The 12,348-nt window shown below is 27.2% G+C and overlaps 1 protein-coding gene across 1 annotated transcript; it reads left to right on the forward strand.

Annotated features, from left to right (window-relative positions):
• Positions 1 to 6,408: 6,408 nt before the first annotated feature.
• LOC107637050 (ABC transporter G family member 9-like) lies at positions 6,409 to 9,327 on the forward strand. The gene is made up of 4 exons (XM_016340503.3): positions 6,409 to 6,498; positions 7,152 to 7,944; positions 8,152 to 8,480; positions 8,653 to 9,327. Exons 1-4 carry the CDS (start codon positions 6,409 to 6,411, stop codon positions 9,325 to 9,327), a joined length of 1,887 nt encoding a protein of 628 aa, XP_016195989.2.
• The last annotated feature ends 3,021 nt before the right edge of the window (positions 9,328 to 12,348 follow it).

Below are 12,348 nucleotides of genomic sequence, written 5' to 3' on the forward strand. Positions count from 1 at the left end.
TGTGTATTTGTGCAAAAATTTTATAATGATGATTTTATCATTCTTTTGCTTTATGTGGATGATATTTTAATTGTGGGCAAGAATACTTTGAGGATTAATGAGTTGAAGAAACAGTTGAACAAGTTCTTTGCTATGAAGGACTTGGGTCCTGCCAAACAGATTTTGGGCATGACTATTACTCGTTATAGAGATTCCAAGAAGCTTTATTTGTCACAGGAGAAGTACATAAAGAAGGTGCTTCAAAGGTTTGGCATGAATGATGCCAAATGTGTTGCTAGTTCTTTTGCTCCTTATTTTAAGTTGAGCACCAAGCAGTGTCCAACCACTGATGAGGAGAAACAAGCAATGGATGAAATTCCTTATGCCTCAGCTGTTGGAAGCTTGATGTCTGCTATGGTATTTTCTAGACCAGACATTGCTCATGCGGTTGGTACTGTGAGTCGTTTTCTCTCTAATCCAAGTAAAGAACATTGGAATGATGTTAAATGAATTATGAGATATCTCAAAGGTACAACTAACTTGAGTTTGAGTTTTGGTGGTGAGAAACCTTTGCTAGTTGGCTTTACTAATGCAGACATGGCAGGAGATATTGATTCTCGAAAGTCTACTTCAGGTTATTTAGTCAAGTTTGCAGGGGGAGCTATTTCATGGCAGTCAATGTTACAGAAGTGTGTTGCACTTTCTACCACAGAGGCAGAGTTTATTGCAGCAACTGAAGCATGTAAAGAGTTGTTGTGGATGAAGAAGTTTCTTGTAGCACTTGGTTTCAAACAAGACCGTTATGTGTTGTTGTGTGATAGTCAAAGTGCTATTCATCTTGCCAAGAATTCTACTTTTCATGCAAGATCTAAACATATTGATGTTAGGTATCACTGGATACGGGATGTGTTAGATTCCAAGTTGTTGGAAATTGAGAAAGTTCACACTGATGACAATGGTACTGATATGATGACAAAACCATTGTCAAGAGATAAGTTTGAAACATGTTTGATCGCCGGAATGGCGAGGGCCTCCACCTAGTCGAGAAGGGGGAGATTTGTTGGGTTTTCTCTCTCTTTTGTGAGGCTCAAGCCCAACTTTTTAGGGGTGTATTCTTACATCCTATTTTTTCAACTCAAATCAGATTTTGTGAGGTATTTTGAGAGAGAGAGTGTGTAGCCACTAAAGTGAGAGAGAAGAGGAAAAAACAGAATTCCCGTTTTTATGCGAAACAGTAAATTTCAAATGGCAGTTTCTCATTTGTTCACCGTTGGATCGGCTTGAAATTTGAACTTCATATTTTTTTTTTATCTTTTTCTTCATTCTGATCGGTGAAGATGTTGATTGGAGGTTTGTAGTGAGAGAAATTGGCTTCGCAAGAGAGAAAATAGATTTCCCATTTTTACACAGAGCAATAATTTTTGAATGGCAGTTTCTCATTTTTTTTACCGTTGGATCGACGTGAAATTTAGAATGTAGATTATTCACATCTTTTCCTTCATTTTGAACGGTACAGATTTTAATTGAAGGTCTTCAGAGGAAGAAATTGGCTTCGACAGCAACTCTATTTTTTGGGTACTTTTCATTTATGAGCTTTAGTGCTTTGATATTTTGGCTGGCTATATGCACATTTTTGTGTTTTGATTGAGACTCTCTTGTACCTCATTTGATTATAGTAGAGTTATTTCATTGGTTTGGATGACCCGTGGTTTTTACCTCTTATATTGAGGGGTTTTTTCATGTTAAAATCTCGGTGTATTCTTGTTATTGCTTTACTTGCTATATTTGCTTGTTCATAGTTAATGTCATATTGTATTGTTAGTGCTTCCATATTATTCTTGTGTTGAACATTTGTATCGTTTCCGCTGCTAGGCTCCTTCAGAGGTGGGTGGTTGTGGTGGTGGTTGAGGCGAAGATGAAGAAGCCGCCATGTATTTGGGGAGTTGAATCTGGGTCAGAAGCTCCATCTGAAATTCGAATCACACAGCAAGCAGAGAGAAAGAATGTGTGTCTTGGGAAATGATAGGATTTCACATATTATGGCTCATTTTTTTGGAGGCGTTTCAGGCATGACTCTGTACGTTTCAGGAAGTTCAGTCTTCCATGGTTTTAAATCATTGAGACTTAATGATAAATATTTGAAGTCTAATGTGAAAACAAAGTCATGTGGATTTATTGGTGCACTTATGACCAGTTCAGTCTTTGAGAAGTGACTAGGCATTGAAAATGTCCATTATGCCCAATGTTAAAACTTTCTTTTGCTTTAGCACATGTATACTCTAAAAAAAAATAGGCAAGAATGAAATTATTTAATATTAATTAATAAAATAAAACTTTTCAGATAAATAAAAAAAATAAGTGATCAAATTTGCACCAAGAATAGCTGTAGTATTTATTTAGTATTATGGTAGAAACTCACCTGCGGTCGACTTCACATGAAGTTATTTTTGGATGGATAACACGTGTTACTATGTGGTTTAAAAAAATCGATTTATTTTATACAAATAATTTAATTAAAAAACCAATTGATATAGCTATGATGTTAGATTTTTTCACCGTATTTTATTTTAAAAATAAATTGACTAATTTAAATTGAGAAATTATAATTAATTATTTACTGTATAATTTTTTTAAACTAAAATTATAATTAAAAATTATTAAAAAATAAAATTATCTAGTATATTGAACCAACTCAATGTTAATCAGTTTTTTTTTCTATTATAAAATATAAAAAAATTAATTCTAAAAAAAATCATGTTATTTTGTAGGATTTAATTTTTTTATTGTATTTTCATAAAGTTTGTACAAAATTTACCTATCACGTTGACTAAACTTATTTATTTACGTAAAGTTTGTTTATGGACTCAGCAAACTTGTTTACGTTTTAATACGATTTGAATTGTATTAGTATATTTTTATTTTTTAATCAATTTAATTTTATTTAAATAATTAAAATTTTAAATTATAAAATTTGTATTAGTTTATAATTTAAAATTTAAATAAATATAATTTAAATTAATAATTTATAAAATTGTATGTATTCATATTATTGTACTCATATGATTAATTATATTTATTCGATTTAAAGAAAATAACGGTCGTTGATTTTTAGCTAGCAAATAAATACACTTATATTATTTTTAAATTAAAAATTTTTAAATAAATGTACTCTTATTATTTTATTTTTTAGTTTAAATAAACATATTTGTATTATTTTAAATAAAATTTAAAATTAATATAAGTAGGTTTATTTAAAATTTTAAATCTTAATATTTTAAATAAACATACTTTTATTATTTTAAAATTTTTTAAATTTAAATAAATGTACTCATATTATTTTTAAAATTCTAATTATTTGAATAAAATTAAATTGACTAACAAATAAAAATATACTAATACAATTCAAATCATATTAAAACATAAACAAGTTTGCTGAGTCAATAAACAAACTTTACGTAAATAAATAAGTTTAATCAATGTGATAGGTGAATTTTGCACAAACTTATATGAAAACACAATAAAAAAATTAAATCCTAAGAAATAAAATGATTTTTTTAGAATTAATTTTTTATATAATAGAAAATAAATCTTAATAACATTGAGTTGGTCCAATATACTAGATAATTTTATTTTTTTAATGATTTTTAATTATAATTATAATTTTGATTAAAAAAATTATATAGTAAACAATTAACTACAATTTCTCAATTTAAATTAGTCAATTTATTTTTAAAATAAAATACGGTAAAAAATCTAACTTCGTAGCTATATCAGTTAGTTTTTTAATTAAATCATTTGTATAAAATAAACCAATTTTTTTTAAACCAAATAATAACACATGTCATCCATTCAAAAACAACTTCATGTGAAGTCGATTGTAGATAAGTTTCTGCCTAATATAAAGACAGAAAAAACAAAAATAGAGATTCTTTACAAGTCTAAGAAAGATATCATAAATGCTAAAATAATTCATCGGGACTTCATGTGATAAAAGACAAAAATGTAATTATGATATAATGTGGACTGGTTGATAGCATGAGCATAGTTGAAATTTTGGCATGATCTTTTTCATATTTGTTGCATGTCTCTTTAGTTGGTAGTGTTATAGTTTATTGTAATGATATGATAATAATTTAATTGTATGAGTTAGATCATTTTTATTTGGTAAAATTTTTTCTGTGACTATCCTATTCTTGATGGCAATGCCAAAATAAATATTTTCATTAATTATTTTTTTTCTATTTTTGGGTCGATTTTATTTTAAAAATTTTTATTAAAAAAATTTTGTTGTAGACAAAATTAATAATATTATGTTCAATTATTTAAGGATACCAAATTAATATTTTAATTAGATACTTTTGTTTGATTAAAAATAAATTCTAGTTTCATTAAAAATAAATTCTAGTTAGTTAGTAAAAACACAAAAGTGTACATAATAGTGAAATCATAATTCTTAGACAAGTAAATTATGGTCTTATTATCTTAAAAAAATAATTTATTTATAGAATAATATTGAAAAATCAACAATAATTTGCATGAAAATAGTTTATTAGTAAAACATAAGTTAATTGATTGATTACTATGAAATTTAATTTAACGATAAATTTGTAATTGAACATATTTTTACAGCTTAATTTAAAATTCTGTTTACAGCTTAATTTAAATTGTGTTAGAAAAAAATTTAGCAATTGAAAATGTAAGTCATGGGAAACAAAAAGTTCATCAAGAAGATAGAAACCGAGAAAAAAAAAAAGACAGATGGTATCATTTATGTCATTCCTAAAAAAAAGAAATGTGAACTTTATTTCTTTTTTAGAATACTAAGTTTTACTCTTTTAAACAATTTGTATACATATATTTGACGAAAATTAAATAAATAAAAGTTTAAGATAAATTTAAAGAAAAATTGGTCAATAAAAATGAAGAAGGAGAACGTACCAAATTCTTCTGTTAGGAATTTAGGAATAACACGCAGAAAGAATTGAAATTATTTTAAAGATAGTTATTTGATCTACTCGAATCGATTTTTTTTAAAAATTCATTTGTATAAAATAGATCGTTTTTTTTAAACCATATAATAACACATACACGTGTCAATTATCCAGAAACAATTTCATGCGAAGTCAACTGTAGGTAAGTTTCCACCTTATTTTATAAAAGAACGATGTGGCTCTTGAGTAGTATTGAATTAACTATGTTTTTTAACCCATGCATAAGAGCACTATGTAAGTCAAATTAATATTAGAATAAAATAATAAATAAATTTCTGAAAATTTATATTTTAGATAGATTACTTTTTAAAAAAAAATATTAATAAAATTTTATACAATAATAAATGTGAATAAATTAGTTTAAATTAAGATTTTATATTCTAATTATAGAGATTAATTTAAAAATAATGTATCTATATCTATTATTTTAAAAAATTTGACTAATATTCTTTTAAAAATTAATCTGTTTAAAGTATAAATATTTAAAAGTTTTTTATTATTATTATTTTTTAAAAAGTTTATATTTTTTATTAACATAGTTTATTAACTATGTTCATTCTTCTTTTTATATTTTCACGCTTTACTAAGGAAAAATAATAAAATTTAAAAATCAGTAATTAATTTTGAAATGAGAATTAAAGTAGTGTAATGCATGAAAATGATAGCATAATGGGACCATTTACCATGTTATAGTCACAAAAAATCTGTCACCCATATATATATTAAAATATTGTTAAAAGTGTAATAATTTGAGCAGTTGATCAATTTATTGAAAGCATATGTAAAATAACATGAATTTAATACTATATACAATCTGACAAGTTAAAATTAATCTGTTGTGAATTTAAATTCTATTTAAGATTTTACTGTTGACCAATAAATTGTTACATGTATAAGACAAAATTTATCCGACATTCATTTAAATAAATTAATGAGCTAACCACTAAACTAACTTAACTTAGTTTATGAAATATTTTTTATTATTTTAAAGTACATTACTACGCTAAATTATAATATTATTAATTATTACTTATTCAAATATTAATAAATAAAAATAAAATATTTAAATAATTTTAAAATATATATTAAATATGATTTAAAAATTGATAATACTAAAAAGATAAAAAAATTTAAATTTATTTTATTTAATATTTATTAATTTAAATAATAATTAATAAATATTAAATAAAATAAATATGTGCTGCTTTTGGCTAGTATTAGTATTACAGGTAATTTGCTTGTTATGGCATCTGGGTCCGTTTATAATTTATTACTTTAATTACTTTATAATTTGTTTAGCACAAATAGGTACATTGTATCATTCCAGACACAGCTAATTAATACACACAAAACCCATTCTTCATTTTATCTCTTGGTTCTTTTTTTTTTTAATCACAGTGCATGATTCTTATATGTGGGGAAATTCAATGTTAAGTCAATGACTCTGAGGGTTGCTAAGAGCATGGATCTCCAGTTAGATATAGAGACTGAAGCTACTCACCATGCAAATCTCCCTGTACTTCTCAAGGTATTGTGATTAAGTCAAATTAAACATAATATTTTATTAATTAATCCTGTTTTTTTAATCCCTGAAACCAACTTTCTTTCCACCCTGCTTTTATTTTTCTCTGTTTCTCTTCTGGAAAATCATCAGTTTTCTCTTTCATGCATGTTCTATGTCTCCACAAATTCCTACCAAATATCATCATCACCATCTCCTTTTTATGGTGAAATGATGAAATTTTTTAGTTTGCAGTTTTTCTCTTTTCCTTTGGTTGTTCAGCAATTTTTAATTATGTAAAATAAGTGAATGTTGTAGTATATAAAATTTTTTCTGCTTCTGTTATTTATGTAGAATATTCTGATAAAATGGAACAAAATAAGTGAATGTTATTAAAATAAGTGAATACTGTATGCTTTCTTTTATATATTCTTTTCTCTTTTTGGTGTGTTTAATTTTGATGATTTATCTAGTAGCCTAACAACTTGTAAACTATACAAATCAAAGAGTTACACTTTACAAGATGGTTAAGGAATATGCATTATATCTGCTTAATTTCCTGATTGTGTGAATTATGCATATCTATACTCATCAAAGGACAAGAAAACGAGAGAGTAGTGATGGAAACTATGGACGGATTAAATGGAGTGATGCTGAATTTTGTTTTATTGTTATTGTAGTTCTATGATGTTGTTTATAAAACTAAGCCAGAGAAAGAGAGATTCATAGAGAACACAAAGGTGGAAGGAAAAACAATACTGAAAGGTGTTTCAGGCATTGTTCAACCAGGTGAAATTCTAGCCATGTTAGGCCCATCCGGGAGCGGCAAAACAACTCTCCTAACAGCATTAGGAGGCAGACTTGGAGGAAAACTCTCCGGAAACATAACTTACAATGGCAAAACTTTCTCGAATGCAATGAAGCGTCTTACCGGCTTTGTTACTCAAGATGATGTTCTGTATCCTCATCTCACTGTCACTGAGACTCTAATCTTCACCGCGCTTCTTAGATTGCCAAGTAGTAGGTTCACCAAAGAAGAAAAAATAATGCAAGCAAAAATTGTGATAGATCAACTAGGCTTAACTGAGTGCAAAGATAGCATGATTGGAGGGCCATGTTTGAGAGGGGTTTCTGGGGGGGAGAGGAAAAGGGTTAGTATTGGGCAAGAAATGTTAATAAATCCAAGCTTGTTGCTTTTGGATGAACCAACCTCTGGCTTAGATTCGACGACGGCGCAAAAAATTGTATCAACTTTGTCTGAGCTAGCAAGTGATGGAGAGAAAACTATTGTGATGACAATACACCAACCTTCTAGTAGGATATACTACTTGTTTCACAAGGTCTTACTCTTATCAGAAGGGAACCTTATGTATTTTGGAATGGGTTCAGAAGCTGTTAAATACTTCTCAAGCATTGACTATGCTCCTTCTATGGACATGAATCCTTCTGACTTCCTACTTGATCTTGCAAACGGTATGCTACATGATCTTTTGTTAATTTTGATTATTTCTATAAACAGCATTTTAAACTTGACTAGTATGTTTTGCCACAAATTATGATCATCATAGTCAACAAGTATATTTTGGGGTTAAAAAGAACTTTCTGGATTTCACTTTTTATCTTTTGTTAACCCATTGATAAGCTTGAGACTTTCATTATAAGAGGAGCAAATATTTGCAGGTATTTACACCGGTCAACCGAATGAGGACCATACCTTAAACAAGAAGAAACTGATTTCTTCCTACAAGGAACACTTTAGTGACACAATAGAACCAATGTTTCATGAAAAGTGTGACTTTGATAAAAATGAAGGTAGATTTGAAGATGAAAAAAGCTTTGGGAGTTGGCCTACCAGCTGGTGGCAGCAATTCTTTCTGCTGCTAAGAAGAGATGTCAAAGAGAGAAGACATCAATCATTCTCTTGCATTCTAATTTTTGAAGTTATTGCGGCTGCCATTATTACGGGGCTAGTTTGGTACAAGTCTGATATTTCCCACTTGCAGGATCAGGTAATAATACTAATAATTTTATCAGTGTTTTAAAATTTTTCAAGCTACACACCAATTTGTAGTAATGATAATTTGATTAGCACTCCAAATTGCAAGATGATGTGTTGCTTAATTAGACTTGCAATTGGAAAATGTTAGAAATATAATTCAACTCTTCTAAATAAACTTGCAGCTTGGACTTTTATACAACATGATTAACTTCTGGTTCGCCTTCCCTCTCTACCGAGCAATATTCACCTTTCCCCAAGAAAGACCAATGTTGGAGAAAGAAAGATCCTCTGCTATGTACAGACTCTCCTCATACTTAATGGCAAAGTCGGTGGCGGATCTTCCAATTGAGCTTGTCCTTCCAACTGCATACCTCATCATAACCTATTGGATGACAGGTCTGAAAGTGAATGCAGTTAACTTCTTGTGCACGCTATCTACCGTCTTACTCCACGTGTTAGTCGCACAAGGGGTCGGCCTTGCCATCGGCGCCATTGTGATGGATATGAAATCTGTGACCACATTGGCTGCAATAATCATGCTAATTTTCATGCTTTCAGCTGGATACTTTGTTCAACATTTACCAAAATTTATAGCATGGTTGAAGTATATTTCCCCAAGTTACTACACATACCTGCTATTGATAGGATCTCAGTATAAATCTAGTGAGACATACCCATGCTCTAACAATAATGGTGAGTGTTCAGTTGCAGAATTTCCTATGATAAGGACACAAATGGTGCTTGATATGAAAGAGCAAGCCATGGCTGCATTGGCTCTAGTTATAATGCTTATAGGTTATAGAATTGTGGCTTATATTGCGCTATTGAGGATTGGAGTGACAAAGAGCAAGGCTTAACTAGTGATTTTCTATCTAATTACATTTTTTATTTTAATTTCTTATAAAATTTTACATATATTTCTTTTCAAATTTAAAGATTATGCTAGCTGGCATTATATTAGTCACATATTCTCTTCTAAAAATGATTAGAATCAGAGTTTTGATTTTTTTTACTTTTTCTTATTTTGATATAATTTAATATTATTTAATTACATAATTATATTTGTAACCTTTTTCATCCCGTTCATGGATATAGAGGCACAAAAGAAGAAAGGTATAATATAACTTCTATACTAAACATTCAAATGGATAACAAACACTTCTAAGTAATAAAGAAATGGCGCTGGATTTGATGGTCCTAGAACGTTTGGACTATTAAATGGTCTCATAACAAAACATATTTTTTAAATTTTTTAATAACTACTAAATAGTTCTTATTTAATTATAAAATTTATTTTTTATTTTATAAATTATTATTTTATCATTCATCTATCATGTTTATTAATAATAAAAAACTAAAACAGCCAATGAGTAATAGCTCAAATGGCATAGTCTCCTCATACTCAATTAAGAGGTTGCGGGTTCGAGTCTCTTATCTTTGGTAAAAATAAAATAAAAAATAAAAAATAAAAAATTAAAACAATAATAAATTAGATCACGGCATGTGGGGTTTCTTTATTCAAAGCAACTTGAGAAATACATAGATACAAGGGAATAAACCGTATTTCACAAGAATTTTTTTCATTATAAATAAAAAAACATTATTTTTCCAATAAAAATAAGACTTATTCATGTGTACTCTTGTGTACTCCTATAATGGTTGCCATTGTCTATTCTAAAGATTAATAATTTGAGTTAGCTATTTTTTTAGAATTTGAAGTGAAGTTTGCTTGTTCTACATAAAAAAATTTGTATTTGAAAAATTAAAGTTGAAAAATTGGGTTTTGAAAAATAATAATTTTTTTATTTTATTTCAGAAAAAAATCCATTACTAAAAGATAAAAAAAATATTTTTTCATTATACAATCAATTGCATGAATAAAGAATCAAAACAAAGAATTACAAAATTAAAGACTAATCTTGATTTTGTAATCAAAACAATGGATTGTTTTCTAAACACTACCGTAAAAAAATCGATTGGATCTCTTTTGCCAACCGTAATTATCAATTAATGATGAACAAATATTGGATATTAAAGAGATGGATAAATAATAAACAAAAACAATGAAAAAATTGATAAACAATGAAAAAATTGATAAACGATTCTAATGGTAGGATTGAGTAATTGTTGATAGATTATTCACCAATTTATAATCTTAATATTAAAGAAAAGATAAGATTAGAGTATCTAAATCAAAATAAAAACTTAAAAATTGAAGATAGAATTTTAAAGATAAGATAGATAAATAATAAATAATAATTTATAATCACGAGCAGAAAAAATTAGAGAGGCTTAACATATAACGCATTGCACAATTTAATCGATTGAGTAACACAACCAATCGATTGAATTGTGAAGATCTATGTTGCTTTGAAGACTTAAATCGATTGGGTAATATGACCAATCTATTGAATAAGAAAAATTCCACATGCCTTGCAAAATTCAATCAATTGTGTATCAATTCCAATTGATTGAATCGATTGATTTGTGCAATTGAATTTCTAACAAACACGATTTTTCCAATCCAATAGGTATGTAACGGATCAATGATAAAATTATAATCGATTAAAATTGCAAAATATTTATTACGATTAATAAAAGATCTAATTTGTTATTGTTTTAATTTTTTATTATTAATAAACAGATAGATGAATAATAAAATAATAATTTATAAAATAAAAAATAATTTTTATGATTAAATAAAATATATGGGGTTAATTTGTAATTAAAATTAAAAATGGACTATTTAACAGTTATTGAAAAACTTAAAAAACATGTTGGACTGCGTGTTTGGATTTACGTTGGGCAAACTGGAGTTTGAATAGAAGTGATTTTGTAAAATTAATTTTGGGTAGAAGTGAGTTTGTGTTAACATGATTTATGTTTGGTAATTTTTACTAAAATTGATTTTAATAAAATAAATATTGTTTGGATAATATTAGTTAAAATTACTTCTAGATAAATAATTAATTAATTACTAAAAAAATATAATATTAAATTATAATATTATTTTTTTAAGTATATTTAATCTTTTTTTATATTTTTAGTATTTTTTATATAGTATTTTTTTATAGTACTCTATTTTAGTATATTATAATTTTTTTATTATAATAAAAATTAATATTTATTTATGAAATTAAAAATAACATAAAAATTGACAACTTTTTAAATATTTTTTATAGTAAAAATTAATATTTATTTATTAAATTAAAAAATATTTAAAATAACATATTTTAGTACTCTTTCTAAGTACTCTTAATAATTTTATTTTTATTATTATTTTAGGTTCTAATTTTTTACAAGTTATATTTTTATTATTATTTATAATTAATTTTTTATTTAATTTATCATTTCTAATTGGAACAATAATACATATTATAAAAAATTAAAATAGTAAACACTAAACAGTGCACAAAAATTATAATAATTGTTTTAATATTCTCAGTATTTATTTAAAAAAAATTATGGAAAAACCAATAATAACTAGCAACAAACCTAAACGTACGTTGAGTAAAGTCACCAAAAAAAACGTACGTTGAATAAACGCAGAAGCTATAATTTCTTACTTCTAGTGAACGAGCTTTTGGGATGCAGAATCACGTTGGCGTTCAGAAGAAAAGTTGCCAAACATCAAAGAACAGCGTTCAAAGCATTGAAACTACTTTTATCCTCTCCAATTTCACAAACACACCCTTAATGGTCCAAACGGTTCTGGGACCATCGAATCCGGTGTCCAAATAATTGGATTCTCTTCAAATATATACTTCCTCTCATAGTTATCAGAACCGAACCGGTAATTAACCCGGTCATACGACTGGGTCACTGAGTCATTGGTTCAACCGATAGGTCACTAATTTATCCGGTTGACCCGGTCATAA

This window comes from Arachis ipaensis, chromosome B4 (assembly GCF_059453495.1).
Source record: "Arachis ipaensis isolate K30076 ecotype BB chromosome B4, ASM5945349v1, whole genome shotgun sequence".
NCBI lineage: Eukaryota > Viridiplantae > Streptophyta > Magnoliopsida > Fabales > Fabaceae > Arachis > Arachis ipaensis.

Coding starts and splice junctions, on each gene's coding strand:
- LOC107637050 (XM_016340503.3), top strand. CDS start 6,409: ATGACTCTGAGGGTTGCTAAGAGCATGGATCTCCAGTTAGATATAGAG. Junction 6,499..7,151: donor ATCTCCCTGTACTTCTCAAG/GTATTGTGATTA, acceptor TTGTTATTGTAG/TTCTATGATGTTGTTTATAA. Junction 7,945..8,151: donor CCTACTTGATCTTGCAAACG/GTATGCTACATG, acceptor AAATATTTGCAG/GTATTTACACCGGTCAACCG.